The 25,553-nt window shown below is 46.1% G+C and overlaps 1 protein-coding gene across 4 annotated transcripts in view; it reads left to right on the top strand.

Moving 5' to 3' along the window:
- The first annotated feature begins 1,645 nt into the window (after positions 1-1,645).
- BFSP2 (beaded filament structural protein 2) overlaps positions 1,646-25,553 on the top strand; it is a 78,246-nt gene continuing 54,338 nt past the window's right edge. For 2 of the 4 annotated variants that reach the window (XM_061421249.1, XM_061421247.1), the window contains exon 1: positions 1,749-2,338. In XM_061421249.1, the coding sequence (XP_061277233.1) occupies positions 1,850-2,338 (489 nt within the window). In that variant the 5' untranslated portion in view covers positions 1,749-1,849. Of the gene's footprint in view, positions 2,339-25,553 lie in introns of all 4 variants that reach the window. The other 2 variants (XM_061421250.1, XM_061421248.1) reach the window with 2 other exon arrangements.

Raw genomic sequence — 25,553 nt, 5'->3', positions numbered from 1 at the left:
ATGAAGTTAACCTGACCACAGAGTGTCACCATTTCATAGAGTAACGGTGCCTAAACATGGCACTATTGCAAACAATTTTTGTGGCTTGCGCCCTCCGTTCATTCTTGAATGATCCATCCTGGAATTCCTGCAGCTCCTGGGGCCCATTAGCATCACCTGTTTTAGGAGGATGTCAGTATAATGCAGACTAGTGGGAGCCATGGGCCTTCAGGTACACCAAGAAAGGGTGCTTTCCGTTCACAGCAAGAAAGCCTCATCTAAATAAACAAGGGGCACCGTCAGCCTTTACTTGATCTGATTGGTTACTTAACCTGATAATCATAAATTCAACATTGATATTCATAAAGTACTTTCCATGTCATTTCAAATAGAAAAAGTAGAAGGGGGGAAAAAAAGGAAAGAGCACCTAGAATGTTCCAGTAAGTGACCAGCTTTTTTAACTCTGTGTGTGTGACCTTGGGCAGGTACCCTGTTTTCTGGGTGTTAGGAGACAGGGGGATTCTAGATAAGTCACTGGACTTGGAGTCAGAAGAAGACTTCTCATCCCAGGTCTGCCACTTCTTGGACAGGAAACTTCAGGTAAGTCACGCAGCTCTCAGGACTGTCATCACGCAAGGGAGAACAGGTGGTCCTAGGCCGTGTGATGATACTCCTGGAGTTGTGCAGTGCACAGCCCTAATGGTAGTGCATGTCAACCTTGATCCTGCTTCCTGAGGTCAAATTGACGACTCAGTGTAGTAAGCATGGGAATGTGCACAGTCCTGGCTACATTCAGCTCACCACCTCCCCTTCTCTCCTCAAGGTGCATCCCCACATTGCAGGATCTGGGTTTTGGTTACTTCTTTTCTCTAGGGTTAAACTTAAATGCAGTGGATTTCAGGTCCATTTTGTTACACTGGGGACTGCAAGAGCCTTTCTGGATACTGAGGGCATAAGTTAAAGCCCAGAGGGTGGCATCCAATACCAGCTTGGAGCACCCTTTAAGATTTTTAACCAGAAAACCTCTTTTTATATGTACTAGCTTTCTGGCAGATGGGGAAGCCAAGGCACAGGGAACATCCAGAGCACGTATGGCCAACATGTGTAAGAACCAAATTTGCCCACAGTCCCTTTCTAGTGCATCAGCGAGTTAGAGCCCAGGCCAGTGCCTGGAGAATAAGGTGCAGAGAAGGCAAGCAATGTGGTCAAGGTCAAGCAACTGACAAACACCATGCTCGGGGGCAGAAAGGCGCCAGGCAGGGACCTGATCTGCTGCTGGGTCTGAGGGAGCCTGAAAGAAGCAACAGGCTTAGTCTGTTTCTTTTGAGTCCCTGGGGCTGCTTCCCACCAAGGCTGGTTCACAGTCATCTCCGGGCACATGTCCACAGTCACATACGCAGCACAGGTAGAGCTGGAGAGCACTGACGTTAGCCCTGAAGCACCTGGAGTCAGTCCTGGCTCAGCCACTCTCTCTACTTCTGATCTAATGGCCTTGAGCTTCAGTTTTCTCATCTGTGAAATGGGACTGCTGGGTGCCAGCCTTGCCCTCCTAGGTAGTGAAATACACAGGCCCAGATGAGCCACCCCCACAGCCTACACAGATCCAGCCTCCCCACCACCCACAGAAAAATCTAGGAGGTCAGGCACATGATCCTGCTGAAAACGCCTGAGTGCCTCTCTGCACACAGCCCTGGGCGGGCCATTTCCCTTTCAGCTTGGTGAATGGTGGAAACTCATGGAAAACAGCAGACAAAGCAGCCCTGGCACAGGGAAGCTTCCAGAGAGGCCCAGTCACGGGGATGCTGGGGCTGGAAACCAAAAACCACTGTGCTCTGTAAGTCCCCTAGGCACAGCAGAGGCAGAAGGGGAGATGAGCACCAGGCGAGTGGTGGTGGACGCGCCCGCAGGGGCCAGCTCCAGCATGCCTCTGCAGAGGCACAAGGCATCCTTCAGGGCAGCTCAGTCACCTTCCTCCCTGGACGGCCTCCCAGCTTCCAGGACCGTTGCCGTGAGTGGTCTTGTCCGAACACCCAGAGTCTATGTAGGGATGGCACCCAGTGGGCCCACAGGTGGCCTGGGTGCCCGCGTGACCCGCAGGGCCCTGGGCATCAGTAGCGTCTTCCTGCAAGGCCTGCGGAGCTCAGGCCTGGCCACGGCACCCGCTCCCAGCCTGGAGAGGGACCTCGGTGCCGTCGAGGACCTGGGGGGTTGCCTGGTGGAATACATGGCCAAGGTACATGCCCTGGAGAAAGTCAGCCAGGAGCTGGAGGCACAGCTGCGCATGCATCTGGAGAGCAAAGCTACGCGCTCAGAGAACTGGGGTGCCCTCCGGGCCTCATGGGCCAGCAGCTGCCAGCAGGTGAGTGCCTGAGAGAGGGTGCTGAATGGCTGCCTGCTGCCCCGTCTCTGGGGGTCATTAAAGAGAGCAAGGGTGCTGAGGCGGGGTGGGGGGTGGAGGGGGCAAGGAAGTGAGTGGCCTGAGGCCAGAGAGACTGACCATACATAACTCCTTACACTTCCATGCTAAAAACATTAATGACAGTGATAAAAAGAATAAAAGGGGGCACCATTTCTTAAGGTGCCCTCAGGGCCGGGCCCATGCCAGACCCTCTGCAGACACTGTCTCCTCTAGGATTCAAAGCAGTACTGTGCAGAGGATCATTCACTGGTTGCATTTTTAGATGAGAAAACCAAGGCACAAAGAAGTTATGTGCCCCAAATCACACAGCCGATGGGGAAACAGAGCTGAGATTTGAACCTAAATTTTTCCATCTCCAAAGCTTGTATTTCTCCCCTCAGCCTAGGCTGACTCTGTAACTTTGTGTTAAGAAAGGGTTTTTACAGCCATCATCAAGCAGAATGGTTTTTACAGCCATCATCAAGCCATCATCACCACCAAATGGCTGTGGCATTAAAGACGATGGCTAAATGGAGGCGTGTTCCTGCTTGCATCAATTCAGGGCTATCCTGTAGAAATCTGAGCCATGCAGGTAATTGACAAATTTACTACCCACAGTAATAAAAGTAAAAAGAAACATGTGAGGTTCATATTAGTGTATTTTATTTAACTCATTATATTTTAAATGTTATTTCAACATATAATCAATACTAAAATTATTACTGAGATAATTTACATTTGGATAGAAGTTCTGCAATGATGGAAAAGTACTATATCCATACCATCTAGTTATCTCTGGCTATTGAGCACTTGATGCGTGGCTAATGAGAATGAGGAAATGACATTTTTCTTTTATTTCATTTTCATTCCTTTAAATTTATACATTCACAAGTGGCCAGTGGCTACCTTACTGACCAGGGCAGGGCACAGAGGTTTCCTCCTTGCTTGGTCAGGACCTGCTCTCCAGGGTGGTTCTGCAGGACGCTGAGATCATCAGTCACGTCTGCTTGCAGCCTGTGGTTCTGACACTGGGCCCGCAGCTAGCTTTGCACATTTCATCTATCTCTTTGTGGGTGGCTGGCTTCTCTGTTCCCCTCCTCCCACAAATGCTGGCCTTGGCATCCCTCTGAGCTAAATCAGCCTTTAGCCCAGCCAGGAACTGCCAGCTCAGACCCCTTGCACCCTGGGGCTCAGCACACAGCCCCCAGGGGGACGTCACAGACCTTCATTCGTGTGTGACTGGGTGATGCTGGCAGACACACTCAGGGGCTTCCCATTTGCCCCTCTTGCCTCCCACTTCACCCCCTGGAGGCTTCTCCACTGCCAGCTGGTGCCCAGCAGACAGCACAGTACACATGACACCCAACACTGTCCTCTCGGCTCTTCCTCAGAGCTGCTGCTCTGCTCACATTCATCTGTGTTGGGAGGAGAGCCATCTCAGAGCAGCCTGGGGCCTTGAAGCTGACAAATCTCGGCCAGCCATTCCTCCAGGGTTCTCTCCAACAGTAATAATTCCAAATTTTTGTGTCCTACAAGCCACCAGAATACCCCTATTCCAATATTTCTTTATTTCATTGGAAAAGACTCTGATGCTGGGAGGGATTGGGGGCAGGAGGAGAAGGGGACGACAGAGGATGAGGTGGCTGGATGGCATCACTGACTTGATGGACGTGAGTCTGAGTGAACTCCGGGAGTTGGTGATGGACAGGGAGGCCTGGCATGCTGCGATTCATGGGGTCTCAAAGAGTCGGACATGACTGAGCGACTGAACTGAACTGAACATTTCTTTATTGGAATATTCCAATATTTCTTTATTGGAATATTCCAATATTTCAGCTCCTGCCAGATAATTTCTTACACTCAGCTGCCACACAGACTTTTCATAAGTCAAATGTCCCAATTCCTAAGTCAAAAAGTACAGTGACAAAACTTAGTCCATACTCAACAGAGACTGACTTAATCTGGCTTCAGAGGCTTCAGCAGCTGCCCAACTTCTTTGAGCCTCAGTTTCCCTATCTGTAAAATGGGTATACTAATGCCATGGGTATTCCAACAAGTCCATAGGTAAATAAGTTGCATAGGTCCTGCCCGCAGGTAGACTACAGACCAGAAAAGTGCATAGTGAGAGTGGTACAGGTAGAGTGCTGTGGGCTGGACACCGAGACAGTCAGCCCCCAGATAGGGCACATTTTCATTTTAAGTGACTTGAGATTCTAGCTATGAATACAGAGTTCCCTTTTTCCTCCTTTATGAAACACGGACTTGAAGATTCAGTTAGAACAACCTGTAAAATGGAATTATTTCTGTTTCACATGGCCCAGTCCTCCCGCCATATCTAGCTCTGTTTCATCCAAGAAAATAAATAAATAAGAAAATCCTACATATCTGAGAAAGACACAGTTTTTCCTCTGTTGCTGTTGCAAAACTGACTCATGTGGGCTATCCGCCTCCCCCTTCAGCTTTACTAACACCTTCTCTCCACCTGGTATTCTCCACCCAGTCACCAGAGTGATCTTTTGGACACAGGCAATCCATAATGCAAATTCTGCATTATAACCCTGCCCGAACCCTCTGGGCTTCTCCTCACCGACAGGACTAAATCCGCAACCCTGAGCTCAGTCCACAGGGCCCTCCCAAAGTCACCTCTGTCCCGGCCACACCACCCACCTAGGAGGCCACGAACACACCGCGTGCCCTTGGCCTGCTGTTCCTCTGTGGCCTCGTGACAGCCTGCACACACATCCACCGCGGCGGTTGCCATGTCATCCTGCGCCATTTGTGTGTCTAGGCCCTCACATACTAGGCTCACTTAGGCACATGGACAGGTCAGGAGAACCTGAATTTGGATGTTGGCTCTGCTACCTTCCAGCTAGGTGGCTTTGAGTCGGTTATGTAACTTCTCTGAGCTTGTTTCCTCATTTGCAATTTGGGCGTCACTATATCTACTGTGTGGAGCTGTTAGGGGGTTAACTGAATGTCATGTACTTGGTAAAATCAGCAGCTAACAGCCTAGAAAGACAGTTTCATTCCTGGCACTGCAGATACCTAGAGCCACATACACGATCGATGGTCAACACTGAGAGAGACCTGTTCCCTTCAAATCCTGGCTCTGCCCCTCACATGGACCAACCATGTGAGGAGCACATCCACCCCACACCTCCCTTTCCCTGTCTTTGAGGTGGATGAACACCTCACCAGTGGAAAGGGGCCACTATGAGCATGAACTGAAATAAGATGTGAAGGGGGGCTGCATGGACTATGAAGGGCTGTGTGCATGCAGCATGGTGTCCTCGAAGAGGACCCACCACCCTGGGAGCTGGGCCACAGGCCCTGGGGTTGCTATTGGGACCATGGCCCCCTTCAGGGCCTTAAAAGGACCCCTTACTCCCCGATCCCCAAGCAGTGTCCTCATCACCAAGGGCCGCGGGAGATAGCTCCCTCCTAAGCCCTATCTATCCCCAAACAGCAGGCCCAGCTTCTGGGCACTGAGAAATGATGCCTTTCCCTCAGGGAGTGGGGCCCACTGCCTCCCTGGGTGCAGGTTATGGAGCCCTAGACTCCCACCCGCCAGTCCCCATAGGGCTCAGAAGGGGCCCGCCCCCCAGGCACTCTCCCTCTTTTGGCCTAGAGATCAGCCCCCTGCACCTCCACAGTCCATTTGTTTCAGAATGTGCCTCCTTCTCCTCATGGGGGCTCAGAGGCAGCCACGCATGCCGAGTGCTCCTGGGCTCCTTTGCCCTCACTTGGATTTCTTGGCCTGGAGCTTCCTGCCTGTCTCTCCAAACACCTGTCCCCAGCATTCCTGACACTTCACAACACTCCCGTACCCTCTCCCCTTGGCCGCCCAGTCTCCTCCACCTGCAGCCACTTCCTCCCCTCTGTGCACCTCCTCCTCATCCTTCAAGTCTATTTCAATGGCACTTCTGCTGTGAAGTCCTCCCTGATCTTCTTTGGCCCCTCAGGACCTGCACTGTGCTTGAGGCCTGGGGTCAAGCTCTCAGTAACTGACCCCTAAAGTGGCTGAATGGTGGTTGGACACCTAGAGAAAAATGTCACCTTCTCCCTAGCCTGGACCCCCAGTAGAACCCAACATGGACCCCTGTCACCCACGAGTAGGTTGGGCTGGAAAGTCCATTTCAGTGACACTTTCTCAGACTCAGCTCTAGGAGCAATGGAGACGTTCAGAGCAAGTACCAAGCATGATTTCATGTCCAACACTTCTGTAGCTGTTTGAGAAGGAAAAAGAAAAAAGATTGAGAGGGGATAGTTTTAATAGAGAGCTCCCAGAACTTCCCTGGGAAAAGGCCCCTCTGCCCCGGAGCCTCCCACAGCCTCTCCACCTCCACCAAGAGTTTTCACCACCAGCCTCGAGGAGACACAGGCGTACTTTCAGAAGAACAAGGAAGAGGGCGAGAGGGGGAAAGAGTGTGCTGTCCCTGTGGACAAAGCCCCAGCATGGGACGTGACCCAGGACGGGGCTCAGGAGTTCACAGCACAGCAGTCCAGTGAGCAGCCTGGGGAGATCGTCTCCCTCCCGCTTCACTGTGTAAGTTTATCAGCCTTGGAAGAACTGGGGTCAGAGTCAGAGCCAGCTTCATGGGGGCAGACCCACTGCCACACTATAGAGCCCAAACTCTAATAGGCCCCAAAGTTGGGGTTTAAGTCTCAGTAGCTGCCTGCAAAATCCATGGACAGAGGAGCCTGGTAGGCTGCAGTCCATGGGTCACTACGAGTTGGACACGACTGAGCGACTTCACTTTCACTTTTCACTTTTCACTTTCATGCATTGGAGAAGGAAATGGCAACCCACTCCAGTGTTCTTGCCTGGAGAATCCCAGGGATGGGGAAGCCTGGTGGGCTCCCGTCTGTGGGGTCACACAGAGTCGAACACAACTGAAGTGACTTAGCAGCAGCAGCAGCTGCCATATTGAAACTTTCACTAGCTGTTTCTTTGAATTCGTGTTTTCTAAGTAAAGTCCAATGGCACAGTGAAGCGTGTGTCAGGGACTTGGAGCCTAGGCTCCCCTGTCTCTCTGGGACAGCTAGGTCCTGTGACCCCTTGCAACTCAAGGCCTCTCCTGACCTCCCCTCCTTGCCCCACCCCCAGCAAAGGCCTGGTCACAGGGGCAGGGAGGGTCAGGGTGGTGTCTCAGGGGGGCAGATCCGAGAATGGCAGCACCACAGTGCATTCAACAGGCAACTGACAGGAGAAAGGTGAGCCTTTCACCCACCCTCGATCCAGGTGCCTACAGAGTAGTACTGAGGTTCAGTACTCTTAGGGGTCCGCTGTCCTCCATGTTAGGGTGGCCAGTCTGTAGAAAGGGAGATGCCTGGCCGGACTTCCCCGCCCCTGGCCAGGACCTAGCACATCAGTCCAGTAGCTGGCAGGAAGGGTAACCCCATAGTAGCGGGCCTCACAGCTCCCCCAAATCACAGGGCACAGCCCCCCTGGGTGCCTGTGGGTTGCATCTGTGCCTTGATTGCCCCTGTACTCAAAGGACTACAAGATTAAACAGCAAAAATGAGTAGGACAGGTCAAGAGAAAAGATAGAAAGAAAGGAAAATTCTAATACCTTTCAAGGCACCCCTTTTCCTGCTTTTTGAAAGCAGGAAAGCACAAGGAGCTCTGTGCTTTCATTTTGCACTGGGACTCACAAAGTATGAAGCCTGTCCTAGTTAGAGTTAAATGTATATGAAGTTCTTTTTCATGTCCAAACGTCTCTCTCAGCGACTCAGCTGTGTTAGAATAGAAACTCTCAGCTACTTCTGCTCAGCAGTAAAACAGATGGAAGAACTCCCAGATGGTGGCCAAGAGGTCAAGGAGGACCCGGGTACCAGCTCAGGCAGAAGGTGGTCCTTTCCCTCTCTGGCTTTGCTTAGTGCTCTGACTTTTTTTGCCAAGTGAGTAACGCTGATAATAAGTTCTGGCGGTAACATCAGGCCCTTTCATCCTCAAATATGCCAACCTCAAGCTTGGAATTGGGCAATATCCCTGCCTCAGAGCTGCTCATGAAAGAAGAGTAGGAACAGAGGTGGAGCAGCCACAGAGTCAAAGCACCGGGAGTGAGCAGAGGCCAGCGCTGTGGAGAGGCTGCAGGTGGAAGAAAGGGGACCGTGGAGGCTTAAGTCTCCACTGAAATTAGTGGTCTCCACGGGAGAAAACAGCAGCTTATACCTCCAATGGCGAGGGCTGTCAACTGGAGGCAAGGAGAAGTCAAAACTATTGAAAGGCAAAAGGATTCAAATTTCAAATGGGCCTGATTTTAATATTTCCCCTACTCTCACAGTCTCTCTTTCTGTCCCTTGCAGAGAAGGAGTCCATACTCTGAGGATCTACCTATTTGGGGAAACTACCAGAAACAGGGAATCTGGATCCAGACCAGGTTTCTCTCCGCACAGCACTTGGGGTCCTAGCAGTTTTTCGTTTTGTTTAAAAAAAAAAAAAAGATATGAGAAGAACCCTCCCCACTGAATACATGAAAGGCCACAGGGTCACTGTTGTGATTCACAACCTGGTATCCCTGAAAGGCGGAGAGAGGAAGAACCTGAGCAGTTTTAGAACCTGTAAAAGCTTGAATACATTTACCCAAGACAAACCACTCAGTCTGTTTCTCGATAAATACAATGAAGTGAGAGCAGGCCCGTGAGGTAATCACTCTGTTAGCAGATCTATAAGGGACACTGAAGGATCATTAGAAATGTAACTAAAGAGAGAAAGATACATTGAGAGTTCCTCTGAGGGAGAGTGATGTGTAAGATTGGAAAACTTTCTTGGATGCAACAGGCGAGGGGAAGGAGGCCTGAGGCTCTTGATTGAGTAATATAGGTGGTCAGTAAGCTGCTTTCTAAGAAAAGTTGTTTTTTATTTCTTGGGGGCTCTTCTTTTGCTACATAGAGTCTCTGAGAGGGAGCAGAATTGCTGAAGAAAATAAGGGAGAGACTGAGTCCTGTCACTTGGGGCCTCTAGGCCCTTCCCACACGCTAAGTTTAGTCACTCTTAAATCTCTTAAGATCTGTTAAAACGTCAGGTCCATGTTGAGGAAGCGGGCAGAGGAGTCTAGATAATAGGGGTGTCCTGCAAAGACTGGGGATTATTAAGCCGGGGAGACTGAGGCCCCACAGACCTGAAGACAAGTTCTTCCTTGATGGCTCTACATCTCGATTCCTCATCTGGATAATGAGGATACTTGGACACTTTCTTCAATGATAAATTGTCTCTAAGAATAAAACACTGGTAGCCTTCCTGCAGAAATTAAAAAGAAAAGGATGAGTACTGTCTCTACTACTGTGTAACACTGGGCAGAGGTAGTAGTCAATGCGATCAGAAAACAATTGGAAAGCACCAAGAATTTGAATACAAGAGGGAAAATGGTGGTCTTCCTGGAGTATCCGAAAGGTTCCATGTGAAAACTTTACCACAAACAATAACATAATTTTAGTGAAGTACCAGGTTACTTAGAAAATTAAAAGTCAATGCCATTATATCTATAAATAACAAAAAAGATACAATGAAAGAGAAAAATCTTACTTATGATAGCAAAAAATAAAATGAAATGCCTTTACATAAATTTAACAAGAAATGTCCAAAATTTATATGAGACCACCATAAAACTCTCCTGAAAGACCCAAATGGAAAGAAATACCATGCACTGAAATATAAAGACTTGAAAGCATAAAGATCCCAGTTCTCCCTATTGATTTATAAATGTAATGCAATTCTAATTTTTAAAATAGTAACATTGCTTTTTTAGAGCTAGATGGGTTCATTATAAATTTCATTTGTAAGAGGAAAAAGGCAAGAAGAGCCAAGAAGAAAAACTAAAAAAGAAGAGAAAGCTCTTCCAGATAATAAAACATACTAGAAAGTCTCAATCACTAAAGTAAACTAAGGATAGAAAGGCCACTGAAACATAAGACAAAATTTAAAAGTAAGCCCCACTGCATATGGAAATTAGTATTGATCAAGGCAGCCTTTGCAACCAAGCCTTTTCAGTGAGTGGTATTCAGGAAACTGGATAGTCATAAGGAAAATAATAAAATCATACCCATTCCTCACTATATTTTAGGATCAATTCCAAATTCATTCTAGATTTAAATATAAAAGAGGAAGCCACGCAAGGCTAAATTCTTTATAACTTGGCTGTGGGGACATTTTTTTCTTGATATCATTCAAAATCTAAAAGCAAACTTACTGATCTTTTAAAATATTGATAAATTTGATTACCAAAATTTTTTAAATTTTGCATTCTCAAACAACAACATAAGCATAACTGAAAAATAGATGGCAAACTAAAAAATAAGTATTTGAAACTTAGAATATAAAGGGTTAATATCTCCATTATACAGACAGCATTTAAAATTTAAGGATTAAAAAAAGTCAGCAACACTCTTATTTTTAAGTGGGCTAGAGATATGAATAGACCGTTTACATAAAAAAATTAAAAGAAAAAAATTTACAATCAACTAATTTCTTTTAATTGGAGGATAATTACTTTACAATATTTTGATGGTTTTTGCCATACATCGACATGAATCAGCCACGGGTGCATAGGTGTTCCCCCATCTTGAACTCTCCTCTCTAAAGTTAAAATGTTTTTTAACCACATAAAAGAATGCTCAATTTCAGTCATAATAGTAAAATACAAAAAATAAAACAAAATGAAAACCTACCTGAGACCATTTATATCTATCAGATTGGCAAAGCTCCACAAATGTGTCAGTCTGTTTTGTTGGTGAAGCTCTGTGCTCTGCTGTGCTCAGTCGCTCAGTCATGTCCGACTCTTTGCGACCCCATGGACTATAGTCCGCCAGTCTCCTCTGCCCATGAGATTTTCCTGGCAAGAATACTGAAGTGTGTTGCCATTTCCTGCTCCAGGGGATCTTCCCAGCCCAGGGATTGAACCCACATCTCTACGTCTCCCACATTGTCCTGAGGATTCTTTACCACTGTGCCACCTGGGAAGCCCAGGTGAAGCTCTAGGGAAGTTCATATAATACTGATGGGAATCGAAAATATTGCAATCACTTGTGAAGAAGAATTTGGCAATATCTATACAAATGTATATGCATTTATGTATATTGAAGTTGATCCAGCAATCCCACTTCTAAGACTCTCTCCCAGTGACACACTGGCAAGAACATGAACAAGAAGTATGCATAAGACTATTTATTTCGATTCTATGAATAATGGCAAAAAATTGGAAGCAACCCAACTACCTATCAGTAGGGACTAGTTGAATAAGCTATGAATTATATATCCACAAAAGAAATGAGAAATAACTCTGTAAACTATTACGGAAAATCTCCAGGATATGTTGTTGGGTTAAAAAGCAAGGTGGAGAGAATATGTATGTTACTGACCACTTATCTAAGAAAGAGGAAGGGATATGAGTACATGCATACATATTGCCTTATAACTGAAAAAAAATTTTTAACATGTTTTTAAATGATCACTTACAGGAAGCAGGTAGAGGGAAAAGAAATAGACACTAGAGTTGTTTTAATTTATCTTGTTATGTGGAGATGACTTTGGGACCATGCAAATATTTTAGAGAATTATAAAACAAAATTAAATCTTAAAGAGAAAGCTCTAAAAACCAAAAAGAAAAAAGAAACAAATGAATCCAACTATGTTTCAAACTTATGGTATAATCACAAAGAGAAGAACTATTCCAAGTGACTTTTAAAATCACAGTAATCCCTAGTGGGGATGCAGAAGAGTACTGCAAAAAGAATTTCAAATTATTTCAGTAATCATGTTGTTGGTTGTAGGTCAACATAAAATAAATATATATCCATTTCCTAACTCTAATCAGTGAAAAGACTTAGAAACTATGGCCAACCCAGTGGTACTGAGCATTTTTAGCCTCTGGTTTTGGTCTCTAACCACCATCTTTCACTATAAGAACAGAAGCTCCTTGGAGAAATGGCTAGATCCAGGTTTGGGGGCAATGAATCTGAGAAACCAAGGAAACTATAAAGAACTACTAGAGTCACATTAAAAGACTTAATAGTCAATTTGAATAAACCCCCATTAATCAAAGATGGCAAAATACCAATAAGAATATTAACTATAGTAGATTGAAATACATAAAAATGTTTAAATCTATATATTCAGTATTGTACTCTTCCCCTCCAAAATCCACCTTGGAGTCTGCTGAGGAACCAACTCAGTTTTTTGAAAACTGGTAGATAATGAGCCAGATGTTTTTCCTGACTTTCCTATAAAAACTGTAGGTATATCATGGTTACAGTTTTAAAAAAAAAGAGAAGAAAAAGAAGAGAGGAAGCATCATTTTGTAGAAGTATTACAGTTAAAAAGCAAATAAGAATGTAATTATTAATTTTATTTGTATATCATAAAAGTAATTCTTAAAACAGCATTTGAATATCACCACTTTGCAAATAATGTATCTAGGCAATAACAAGTATCAAATAGCTACTAATCTCACAAAAAAAGACCAGCAGACTTGTACCTTTTGATGGAGCACGCAACACCACCTATGAAGTAGCCTTGCCAAAAAAAGAAAGAAACCAACAAAAAAGAAAATTGCAAGTGATTAAGTCTCAAGAAAAAACTACGGGAAATACAGAGGTCAGATGAACATGTTAACTGACACCATGGGGATGAAGTCAGCAAATCCAGGCAGTAGGAAATTACAGGGTTAACCATCCAATTTTTTCAGCAAGCAAAAATTACCAGGGGAAAAAGGAGAGATGGGGGATCTATAAGTTAAAAGAGATTAAATTGACATATCAGCCCATTGAGATGGACTTTATTTGGACCACTCTTCAAAGAAACTGTAAAAAATATATCAAACAAGTGAAGAAAGAGGAACTGGATATTTGGTGCTATTGAAGAATTGTATTTACTTTTTAGATGCTATGTATTTTTAGATTTGTAGAAGTTATGTGGTTTTTTTAAAATGCATGTTTATAATTTAGCAATACCGTACTGAAATATCTGAAGAAGAAATAATATCTAGGACTTGTTTAAAATAATCTGGGACAGGATGGAAATGTGAGGGGATATTGGTATAACAAAAGAAGAAAAGAAAAAGCCATGTATTTATAATCATACTGGTGATGGGTATACGGGGATCCATTACACCATTCTCTTTTTATGTATGTTTGACATTTTCATAATAAAAATGATTGGCCCGTAGGTATAACATGAAATAATATATGTACATTGCTGGGAGCACACTTAATACCCAATTAAGCTTGTAGAATTGAATAAATGAGAAGATAGCGACATTAAGTGGGTGGTAACATAAACAACTATGTTTACATGAGAGGTTCAAACCACAGACACTGCAGGAGTTGAGAGAGGAGCGGGGTACTGACTAGCCCTCAGAGGTACCCCCAAGAAATGGAGACCAAATGTGAGACCCAAAGAACCTGCCAGAGGGTAACCCTTCAACCCGGGCCCAGTGTGGACCAAGCCGGGAGTTAGGACCAGGTGTGACCGCCTGCAGGGCAATCTGCACTTGGAGCTGACCTCCCAACTGTCAAAGGGAAGGTCTGTATTGGACATTTGTTAAAAGTCAGCAAAACAGGTTTTATTAATATTCAGACTACGGCAGTAGGAGAGAGAGACTTCAGAATAGAACTGAGCTCAACTCCACTGAAACAAAAGGTAGGAGGCTTTTTAAATGCTGGTGTGCTACAGGAGAACGCTGAAGGAGGCTGAGGAGGGTGGTCCAGGCGATCCAGCCATCCATGTTTGCTAACTGGCACTTATCCAGAGGAGAAACACACATCTCACATCTTTATGATGGGCACAGACTGGAGCAAGGAGCCCCCCGAAATTAGCATCATACCAGGAACTGGGAGAGGGGGAACTATGTCCCCAAATGTTTGCATTTCACAGAGACGGCTCCCAGGTCCTAGAGGAAACATTCTGGGTTGTAGGAGATTCATATCTCAAAACAATAGAGAAAAGATTTACAGTTCCATGTTTCCCAAAGTAATTGTCTAAGAAAAGGTAGAGCAGGGGCCTGTTATCAGGCTGGAACAGTAAACTCTTTGGGGAGCTTGAGCTCCCTCAGGAAGGCATTTTAAGTGGGCTGAGTGGGAATGCAAACTGGTACAGCCACTATGGAGAACAGTGTGGAGATTCCTTAAAAAACTGGAAATAGAACTGCCTTATGATCCAGCAATCCCACTGCTGGGCATACACACTGAGGAAACCAGAAGGGAAAGAGACACGTGTACCCCAATGTTCATCGCAGCACTGTTTATAATAGCCAGGACATGGAAGCAACCTAGATGCCCATCAGCAGATGAATGGATAAGAAAGCTGTGGTACATATACACAATGGAGTATTACTCAGCCATTAAAAAGAATTCATTTGAATCAGTTCTAATGAGGTGGATGAAACTGGAGCCCATTATACAGAGTGAAGTAAGCCAGAAGGAAAAACACCAATACAGTATACTAACGCATATATATGGAATTTAGAAAGATGGTAACAATAACCCTGGGTACGAGACAGCAAAAGAGACACTGATGTATAGAACAGTCTTATGGACTCTTTGGGAGAGGGAGAGGGTGGGATGATTTGGGAGAACGGCATTGAAACATGTAAAATATCATGTATGAAACGAGATGCTAGTCCAGGTTCGATACACGATACTGGATGCTTGGGGCTAGAGCACTGGGACGACCCAGAGGGATGGTATGGGGAGGGAGGAGGGAGGAGGGTTCAGGATGGGGAACATATGTATACCGGTGGTGGATTCATTTTGATATTTGGCAAAACTAATACAATTATGTAAAGTTTAAAAATAAAATAAAATTAAAAAAAAAAATAAGTGGGCTGAGGTCAGCCTAGAGACATGCTCGGATGCAGACGGAAGCCATGCGAGAGTTTTGTCAGGTCCCCTAGTTGGAGGGCGGTGGGGGGTGGAGAGTGCCGTGCAGTTTGCAGGTCTCCCCTCCAAGTGCCAAGCTCTCCCAGTCGTGCCCTGCTCTCTATTCCGAGAGTGGTGCAACACAGCACACAAAAGGCAGCCCATGAACGGCTGGGCAGTGAGGGCTAAATACAGGAGCAGGCAGTCTAAGGTTTCAAATCAGAACCCTGAAGTGAAACACTAGAAACAGCCCAAATGCCCCATAAAGCTAAATAATGCAGCAGACTCCTCTGTAGTTATAAGAAAGAAGGAAGCTTGTTATGTCCCAGTGAGAAACTATGGTGCATGCTCAGTAGCTTAGTCGTGTCTGACTCTTTGTCACTCTATGGACTGTAGCCTGCCAGGCTCCTCTGTCCATGGGATTTTCCTAGCAAAAATACTGGAGTGGGTTGCCATTTACTTCTCTAGGGGATCTTCCCAACCCAGGGATTGAACCTGCATCTCCTGCTTGGCAGGTAGCTTCTTTACCACTGAACCACCTGTGAAACTAAATATATATATTTTTTAAAAATCAAAAGGCAGACTGCAAAACCTATCTATGCTATGCTACCATTTGCATTTAAGGCAAAAGAAAGAGAGAGAGGAAGAAAGAGAGAGGGGTCCTTAAGGAAGGAAAAAGAAAGAAAGAGGGGAAGGGAAGAAGGAAAGAAGGGCAGGAGGGAGGGGGAGAGGAAGAAAGGTGGAGTGCAGCCTGTCCCTGGAAGGATACACACGTGGTGGCAATGGCTGCTTCTACTGTGGAGCTGGGTGACCGGAGACACGGTGGGAACAGGCTTACTTTGGGCTCTTGCACCATTTGAATGATCTATCTTAAAAGAAAATAAAGTTATAAATAAAACTGCTACCAATGACTTGGGGTGAGCTCCAGTCAGGTCCAGTGCTGGTGAAGCCCCGACAGCCTCAGAGAAGTACCAAACCAGGTGTGAGGAAAGAAGACTTTTCCCAACAGCCTTCTCTCAGAACAAAACCCCAAGAGCAATAGGAGAGACCCTCCACCGACCTACACTTTTCAGAAGAACTAAATTACAACAATCCAGGCAAGTGCCAAGGACAAATGTGATGCCTCTTTCCAGGGAGTTATTGAAAAAATGGTTGAACCCAGCAGAATGTAATCCATACCCACCCCCACGGCCCTAAAAGGTTTATGCTGATCTACCAAAGTTGACGACTCAATTTAGGAAAATAAAATCTAGTTTATCATTGTCTGGCTGGAAAAAAGCACACAAAGACTCATTTACCTGGTTGTAAACGAGATGGTAGAGCAGAGTGTCACAAATACATTATTTAGCAGAAATGAGAAGTTATGTCAGCCATTATCAGTAAGTAACAAAAAGCAGTGTGCACAGAGTGGAAAACTCCATCACAAAACCAACCAACTGGTAGTTTTTATTTATCTATTTTAGGGACCAATGAGGAAAACATGGGGAGAGAAGTAAAGTTTAAAAGGCCCCCTTCTCAGCAGATGCTGGGCAAAGTTTCACCCGAGGCAAAGAACCCTCGCCGCCCACACCTGCTGGAGCTGTGTCTCCCAGCACCAAGGACAGAGGCCCCTCTCCCGGCACCCAGGCCCCACCCTCCCTTGCCCTCCCTGGCTGAGCAAAGTACTTCCAGGCCTCACCCCCAGCCTTTAATTGTGTTATTTCTTCATCATCTCTGACCACTTCAGGTAAGGGCCCACTGCTCAGGCCTGTTCCCAGCTAACTCTGAGGAGGAAGGTTATTTGATAAACAAATTGATTGTTACTTAGGGAGGATGTGACTCTTAACTTACTAGCGCTGGTTTATGTTCCTAATAAAGGTGGAAAGGCTCTTTGCCCATGTGTGGCTGTGAAGTGTGAATGAGACAAGGAAGACAGGTTCCTGGCCTGTCCCCAGAAGCACTGCCTGCAGAGTGAATTGCACCTGATGGGATTTTAGCTCCCATAGGTACCTGGCAGCTCACCCAGAGCCAGCCAGGCCAGGCCTTCACTGCAGGGGGCACCCCTGGGCAACCCCCACTTGCCAGGTGGTTCACCAGGTACCAGCTGCCCTCTGGAGCGGGCATAGGTGCCCTGGGAGTTCTATACGATTCCCTCCCAAGAACCCTGCTCTCTGATAAAACCCATGGAGATGAACTGTGTGCTCCGTCACTCTGTGCTGCTCACGTAGCGCCTTCATCAGTGTGACACCGCCAGATACTACCAGGAGCTTTATTCACTGTCAGTGGATTCTCTCAACAGTGTCTGTGTCACCCAGAAAAATGGAGGCATGCCCACTTGATCAGTCTGCCAGGGCCGCCATAGAAAATTACCACAGACTGGGTGATACTGGGTGGCTTAAACGACAGAAACTTGTTTTCTAACAGTACTGCAGGCTGAAAGTCCGAGGTCAAGGTGTCTGCAGGATTGTTCCCTCTGAAGCCTCACTCCTTGCCTGACAGGTGGCTGTCTTCTCCCTGCGTCTTCACATGGTCTTCCCTCTATAGTAAAGTAAAGTAAAAAGTCACTCAGTCGTGTCCGACTCTTTGCGACCCCATGGACTATAGCCTATCAGGCTCCCCCGTCCCTGGGATTCTCCAGGCAAGTACACTGGAGTGGGTTGCCATTTCCTTCTCCAATGCATGAAACTGAAAAGTGAAAGTGAAGTCACTCAGTCGTGTCTGACTCTTAGCGACCCCATGGACTGCAGCCTACTAGGCTCCTCCATCCATGGGATTTTCCAGGCAAGAGTACTGGAGACCTGTGTCCAAATTTCCTCTTCCTATAAGGACCCACTTATATCAGACTACCACCACCTCATTTTAACTTAATCTCCTTTTTAAAAGCCCTTTTCAAATGCAGTCACATTCTGAGGTGCTAGGGGTTGGGACTTCAACATGCACGTTGGAGAGGGGGGCACAATTCAGGCCATTAACACCCACTTTACAGACAAAGAAACTGAGGCCCACAGAGATGCAGTTTCTCTGTGAGTTAGTGTTCTAGTCAGGACCAACTCAGTGTTGGCTGCCCCCCAAAATTATGAAAAGCCTCCTATTAAACTCATTTAAAAGACCCCAGGGCTTCCCTGGTGGTCCAGTGGTTAAGACTTCACCTTCCAATGCATGGGGTGAAGGTTCGATCCCTCATGGGGGAGCTAAGTTCCCACAGGCCTCACAGCCAAAAAACCAAAACATAAGACAGAAGTAATAGTGTAACAAATTCAATAAAGACTTTTAAAAAAAAGAATAAATAAGAGACCCAAGATCCTGAAGGGTAGACGGGCCAGTGATCCCCTGAGTGCCTACTGTTTGATAAGATGGAGTCATAGTCAGTGAGAGCCCTTCTCTGAGAGGAGATTAAACTCTGGGATATGCCTCCTTTTTCTCTGCTTTTCTTCCTCTTCTAATTTGGGAGGAACTGCCAGAAACAGTGATTGATCCTTACCCAAGCTTGCTCTAACTGGAACGAACTGCTTTAGCGAGGACACATTAGGCTGGGCGCCTTTCAGCTGTCAGGCCGCTCAGTACTGGGACTTGAAAGTTTAATAGCTTGGCTGTCGGGGAATGGTGCGGCCCCCCAGGGATTTCTATTTTTCTTCTTCAGTGATTTTTTAATGCTTAGAAAAATGTGCTGAGCAGTCGGCCCTGAAGGCAGAACCTCTTTATCTGAATGGAGCTGAGGAGCTCCGGTGGGAGCCTATGGGGGAGGAGAGAGGGGTTCTCCTTGGAAAACGCTCTCCTACATCAGAGGCTTCCACAGACTGCAGGGTGGAGCCACAGTCTCCCTTGCAGGGGTGATGGCTGCCACCACACCTAGGTCCACGGGGCCCCTTGAAGTGCTGAGGGTTCTTCCTGGGAGGAGAGGCCACGCCCAGTGGGAGGAGCCCCCTGTGCTGACCCCGAAGGACCTGGGTCTGAGAGCGAGGCAGGCACCAGTTACAGCCAGGCTGACCACTAAGAGTACACAGACAGGGGGACAAAGTCAGGTGTATCGCTTGCTGAAGCAGGAGAGAAACACTCTGAGGGAACCTGGGACATCTCAGGAAGAGGGATTGCAAGGAGCTTGTTGTGAGGTGTAGGCTTGTACTGGGCAATTTGGAGGAAGTTAAGAGTAAGGACTTGTTCTGTATCTGATGCTGTCAGGAACCAGGGGCTCTTGGATGATGGGGTAGCTTACAGTTTGGACCCAGAGGACAGGGTGCAGCAGGCCTAGAGCCGTTGTGAGTAAACAGCAGTCCCTCACAGCACTGGCTGGAAGGAGCCCATTGAGTTTATGTGGTTGGAGAGCATTGACCTTGCCTCTTGGTTCAGATGCGATCATGCGGAGGCCTTGTCTCTGTCCGCCCCCCACCAGGATCGCAGAGCAACACTGGTGGTCGCTGATACACTGGGAACGTTTGTATTCAGGTGACCGTACCACGGCCCAGCTCTTAACTGCAGCTGCCTGCTGTTAGGCCCAGGGTTTTCCATCCTCTGCCCAAACTGGGCCTCCTGAGCAGCCTGACCTCAGTGGGGGAAGACGGGACTTGGAGACAGAGCTGGCAAGTCGAGATCTCTGCCTCACATGTGGCTACGCAGGGCTCTCCAGGCTGGGCCAAGGCATGGTTTGTTTGGGAAGCAGGACTCTGATCTCAGAAATGCTGGGGTCCCACACCCCTGCCTGTCTCACCTTCTCCCCCCAGGAATCAGTCGTGTACCTCTCTGTAAATGAGTGGAACAGAGTGACAGAGACCAGGCCCGACTTTGTCCTTCCCTAATATGAGGCCCTTATCTCAAGGTGAGGGGGATGACCCTATTTCACAGAATTGTGAGAATTCTGGGAGATAACGCAGGGAACTAGAAGCTTCCAGAAGGCAGGGACTTCCTGCCTCTCTACTCCCTGATCTTTCTCTGGCACCCTAGACAGTGCCTAGCACATAGTAGATACACAATGAATATTGATTAAATCGACAGAGAGACATGACCCGCAAAGTAACTACTTAATAAGAGGTTTTTCCATTATACTTGTTTGCTGGCTGCCATAAGGAAGCACCACAGAGAGGGTGGCTTAAACAACAGAAAGGGACTCTCTCCCACTTCTGGGGCTGGAGTTGGAAATCTAGGTGTCAGGGGAGTTGGTTCCTCCTAAGGTCTCAATGGCAACCCACTCCAGTGTTCTTGCCCGGAGAATCCCAGGGACGGGAAGCCTGGTGGGCTGCCGTCTATGGGGTCTCACAGAGCCGGACACGACTGAAGCGACTTAGCAGCAGCAGCAAGAGCAAGGTCTCTAAGGGAGGATCTGTTTCAAGTCTTCTTCTACCTTCTGGTGGAGGCCTGCAGTCCTTGACCTTCCTTGGCTTGTAGATGTATTATTTCAGTCTCTAACTTCCTTTTCCCTGTGTTTCTGTGTCCAATATTCCCTCTTATAAGGACACCACGTCACACTGGCCTAGGGTCCACCCTAATGACCTCATCTTGATTGCATCCATAAAAACCTCATATTTACAAATAAGGTTGCATTTACAGGTACTTCAGCATATCTTTTGGCTGGTACACAGTTCAACCCATAACATCAGCTATTGTTTTTATCACATTACAGTCTTAATTTCCAACATTTTATCCTGTTTCCTCAAATGTCATTTAAAGGTCCCAGAAATGTCAATATTTCTGCACCTAATTCACTTCACCCTCACTTCCTTTTGCACTTGAAATCAGATTCCAAATCTGTGTGGTGTATGAAACCACACACATGGTACAGAGAACCCAGGAGAGTACTATTTATAATTAGAAACACAGTAAATGTCACTAAGTTGCTGTATGATCTTGGACAAGTTATTCCACATCTCTGAACCTCAGTTTCCTCAACTGTTAAATGAGATTGGATCAAACTGACATCTTGCAGACACACAGGTAATAGGTCAGATTCTACTTCATTCCATGGACACCAAGTACGGGTGACTCCCACGTCTGTCTTCACTTCAGAGCTAACGGGCTGTGTGCCCTGCAGCAAACCCATTTCACTCCAAGTGAAATCACACTTACAACATGAGAGGGTGAAATTCTCTGATCTCCCAAGCCTTGGCCCTAGACCTTCTGTCACTGTTCCTCATTATCCCCAAGCCATGGAGGATGCCTAAGAGAAGAAACTGCCCTCCCATCAGCCTGGTTCCCTAATCTTTTGTGGCTCTGCTAGTTGGCCAGCTGGGATAGGACTGTTCAGCATATGTTGGCCACCTGCTTCATTTTCAAGGGTCAAGTGGTGCCTGTGCTCCAGTACTGATGAATCAGTTTTACTGACCCGCCCGCCCCCCTCCCCCCACACACACCTGCCAGAATATATTGAAGGTCTTGCTAACTGGCAGTGAAGGGAGAAATTGGCTTACTGAGAGAGCACAGAGCCCACACCTGATCCATGATCACAAAAACCCAGATTAAATGTAACCAATAGACACCTGGAATTTCCAGCTTGAACACCCCCCAGCATCATGCCTGACCTAAAGGTGGTCCTGGATACAAGTGAATATTTTTTCCTGTTCTCAGATGGGAATCACGCTCCCATGGCCCACTGCTGTCATTCATCCCCAAGAGCAGAGGTTTAGTCCAACAGGTCCTGAATCTAACCCCTGGGACAATGCCAGGCACAGAGAGAGTGGAGGAGAGAGGGAGGAGGACAGAAGGAGACAGTGCCTCACAGTGATTCACGGTACAAGCTACAGAGTCCAAAAAGAACTGCATTCAAATTTGACTTTGCAATTGACTGGACTTGTGATGGAAAACAAATTTATTGGCCTCTCTGAATTTCAACACATCCTCATCTGTAACATGTGGATAATAATATATACCCTACAGGATTGTCATGGGAATTAAATAATTCACTGAAAGCATTTAGCTTAGTGTCTAGCCAGGCACGTGCTCAATTAACTGTAGTGGTAATTTATGTCACTGTGTGTAGTGATTAAAATGATAATAACTGCTTGGATTGTAAGGCCTTCCCAGTACCATCTGCTCAGCCAACTCTTCAGTACTGCAGGATGAAGGAATTAGCAGTTGTGCAGGGGCAATCAGAGAGGGATATCTTTTATGGGTGTCAGTTCTAGAAGGTCTTTAGGTCTTCATAGAACCATTCAACTTCAGCTTCTTCAGCATTACTGGTCGGGGCACAGACTTGGATTACTGTGATATTGAATGGTTTGCCTTGGAAACGAACAAAGGTCATTCTGTCATTTTTGAGATTGCACCCAAGAACTGCATTTCAGACTCTCTTGTTGACTATGAGGGCTACTCCATTTCTTCTAAGTGATTCTTGCCCAAGTAGTAGATATAATGGCCATCTGAGTTAAATTCACCCATTCCAGTCCATTTTAGTTCACTGATTCCTAAAATGTTGATGTTCACTCTTGCCATCTCCTGTTTGACCACTTACAATTTACCTTGATTCATGGAGCTTACATTCCAGGTTTCCATGCAATATTGCTCTTTATAGCATCGGACTTTATTTACATCAGTAGTTACATTCACAACTGAGCGTTGTTTTTGCTTTGGCTCCATCTCTTCATTCTTTCTGGAGTTATTTCTCCACTCCTCTACAATAGCATATTGGGAACCTATCCAGGGTGTTCATCCTTCAGTGTCATATCTTTTTACCTTATCATACTGTTCATGGGGTTCTCAAGGCAAGAATACTTAAGTGGTTTGCCATTCCCTTCCCCAGTGGACCACGTTTTGTCAGAACTCTCCACCATGATCCATTTGTCTTGGATGGCCCTACTTGGCATGGCTCATAGTTTCTTTGAGTTAGACAAGACTGTGGTCCATGTGATCAGTTTGATTAGTTTTCTGTGATTGTGCTTTTCATTCTATCTGCCCTCTGATGGATAAGGATAAGAGGCTTATGGAAGCTTCCTGATTGGGGGGGGGGGGGGGTGTTGTTCTGATGGGCGGGGCCTTGTTCAGTAAATCTTTAATCCAATTTTCTGTTGATGGGCAGGGCTGTGTTCCCTCCCTGTTGTCTGACCTGAGACCAAACTATGGTGTTTGGAGATAATGAAGATAATAGCGACCTCCTTCAAAAGGTCCCAGGCACCCGCTACCACTCTCAGTACCCCTGACCCTGCAGCAGGCCACCACTGACCCACGCCTCCTTTCTGAGACTCCTGGACACTCACAGGCAAGTCTGGGTCAGTCTCTTGTGGGGTCACTGCTCCTCTTCCTGGGTCCTGGTGCACACAAGATTTTATTAGTGCCCTCCAAGAGTCTGTTTCCCCAGTCTTGTGTAAGTTCTGGCAGCTCTATGGTGGGGTTGATGGCAACCTCCTCCAAGAGGGCTTATGCCACAGCCAGATCTGCTGTACCCAGAACCCCTGCCCACTGCGGCAGGCCACTGCTGACCCATACCTCCACAGGAGACACTCAAGCACTCAAAGGCAGGTCTGGCTCAATCTCTGTGGGGTCTCCTGGTATGTACAAGGCTTTGTTTGAGTCCTCCGAGTGTCTCTGGCAGGTATGGGACTTGATTCTAAACGTGATTTTTGCCCCTCCTACTGTTCTGCTGGGGCTTCTCCTTTGCCATTGGACATGGGGTATCTGTTTTTGGTGGGATCCAACATTCTCCTGTCAATGGTTGTTCAGCAGCGAGTTGTAATTTTGGAGTTCTCGCAGGAGAAGGTGAGCTCACATCCTTCTACTCTAGAACTAACACCCAAGAAAGATGTCCTTTTCATTATAGGGGACTAGAATGCAAAAGTAGGAGGTCAAGAGATACCTGGAATAACAGGCAAATTTGTCCTTGTAGTACAAAATGAAGCAGGTCAAAGGTTAACAGTTTTGCCAAAAGAACGCACTGATCATAGCAAACACCCTCTTCCAACAACACAAGAAAAGACTCTACATGTGGACATCACCAGGTGGTCAATACCAAAATCAGATTGATTATATTCTTTGCAGCCAAAGAAGGAGAAGTTCTATACAGAAAAAAACAAGACCAGGAGCTGACTGTGGCTCAGATCATGAACTCTTTATTGCCAAATTCAGATTTAAATTGAAGAAAGTAGGGAAAACCACTAGGCCATTGAGGTATGACCTAAATCAAATCCCTTACAATTACACAGTGGAAGTGACAAATAGATTCAAGGGATTATGTCTGATAGACAGAGTGCATGAAGAACTATGGATGGAGATTCATGACATTGTACAGGAGGCAGTGATCAAGACCATCCTCAAGAAAAAGAAATGCAAAAAGGCAAAATGGTTGTCTGAGGAGGCCTTACAAATAGCTGAGAAAAGAAGAGAAGCTAAAGGCAAAGGGGAAAAGGAAAGATATACCCATTTGAATGCAGAGATAAGAAAGACTTCCTCAGTGATCAATGCAAAGAAATAGAGGGAAACACTAGAATGGGAAAGACTAGAGATCTCTTCAAGAAAATTGTAGATACCAAGGGAACATTTCATGCAAATATGGGCACAATAAAGGATATGAACAGTATGCACCTAACAGAAGCAGAAGATATTAAGAAGAGGTGGCAAGAATACAGAACTGTACAAAAAAGATCTTCATGACCAAAATAACCACGCTGGTGTGATCACTCACCTAGAGCCAGACATCCTGGAATGTGAAGTCAAGTGGGCCTTAGGAAGCATCACTACAAACAAAGCTAGTGGAGATGATGGAATTCCAGTTGAGCTACTTCAAATCCTAAAAGATGATGCTGTGAAAGTGTTACATTCAATATGCCAGCAAATTTGGAAAACTCAGCAGTGGCCACAGGACTGGAAAAAGTCAGTTTTCATTCCAATCCCAAAGAAAGGCAATGCCAAAGAATTTACAAACTACCACACAATTGCACTCATCTCACACGCTAGAAAGTAATGCTCAAAATTCTCCAAGCCAGGCTTCAACAGTACATGAACTGTGAACTTCCAGATGTTCAAGCTGGATTTAGAAAAGGCAGAGGTAGCAGAGATCAAATTGCCAACATCCGTGGGGGCATCGGAAAAGCAAGAGAGTTCTGGAAAAACATCTACTTCTGCTTTATTGACTATGCCAAAGCCTTTGACTGTGTGGATCACAACAAACTGTGGAAAATTCTTAAAGAGATGGGAATACCAGACCACCTGACCTGCCTCTTGAGAAATCTGTATGCAGGTCAAGAAGCAACAGTTAGAACTGGACATGGAACAACAGACTGGTTCCAAATCGGGAAAGGAGTACATCAAGGCTGTATATTGTCACCCTGCTTATTTAACTTATATACAGAGTACATCATGCGAAATGCTGGGCTGGATGAAGCACAAGCTGTAATCAAGATTGCTGGGAGAAATATCAATAACC

Source organism: Bos javanicus, chromosome 1 (genome assembly GCF_032452875.1).
Source record: "Bos javanicus breed banteng chromosome 1, ARS-OSU_banteng_1.0, whole genome shotgun sequence".
In the NCBI taxonomy this organism is placed as follows: domain Eukaryota; kingdom Metazoa; phylum Chordata; class Mammalia; order Artiodactyla; family Bovidae; genus Bos; species Bos javanicus.
Note: the sequence above shows the minus strand (reverse complement) of the source record. Positions and strands in the feature narration are given on the sequence as shown.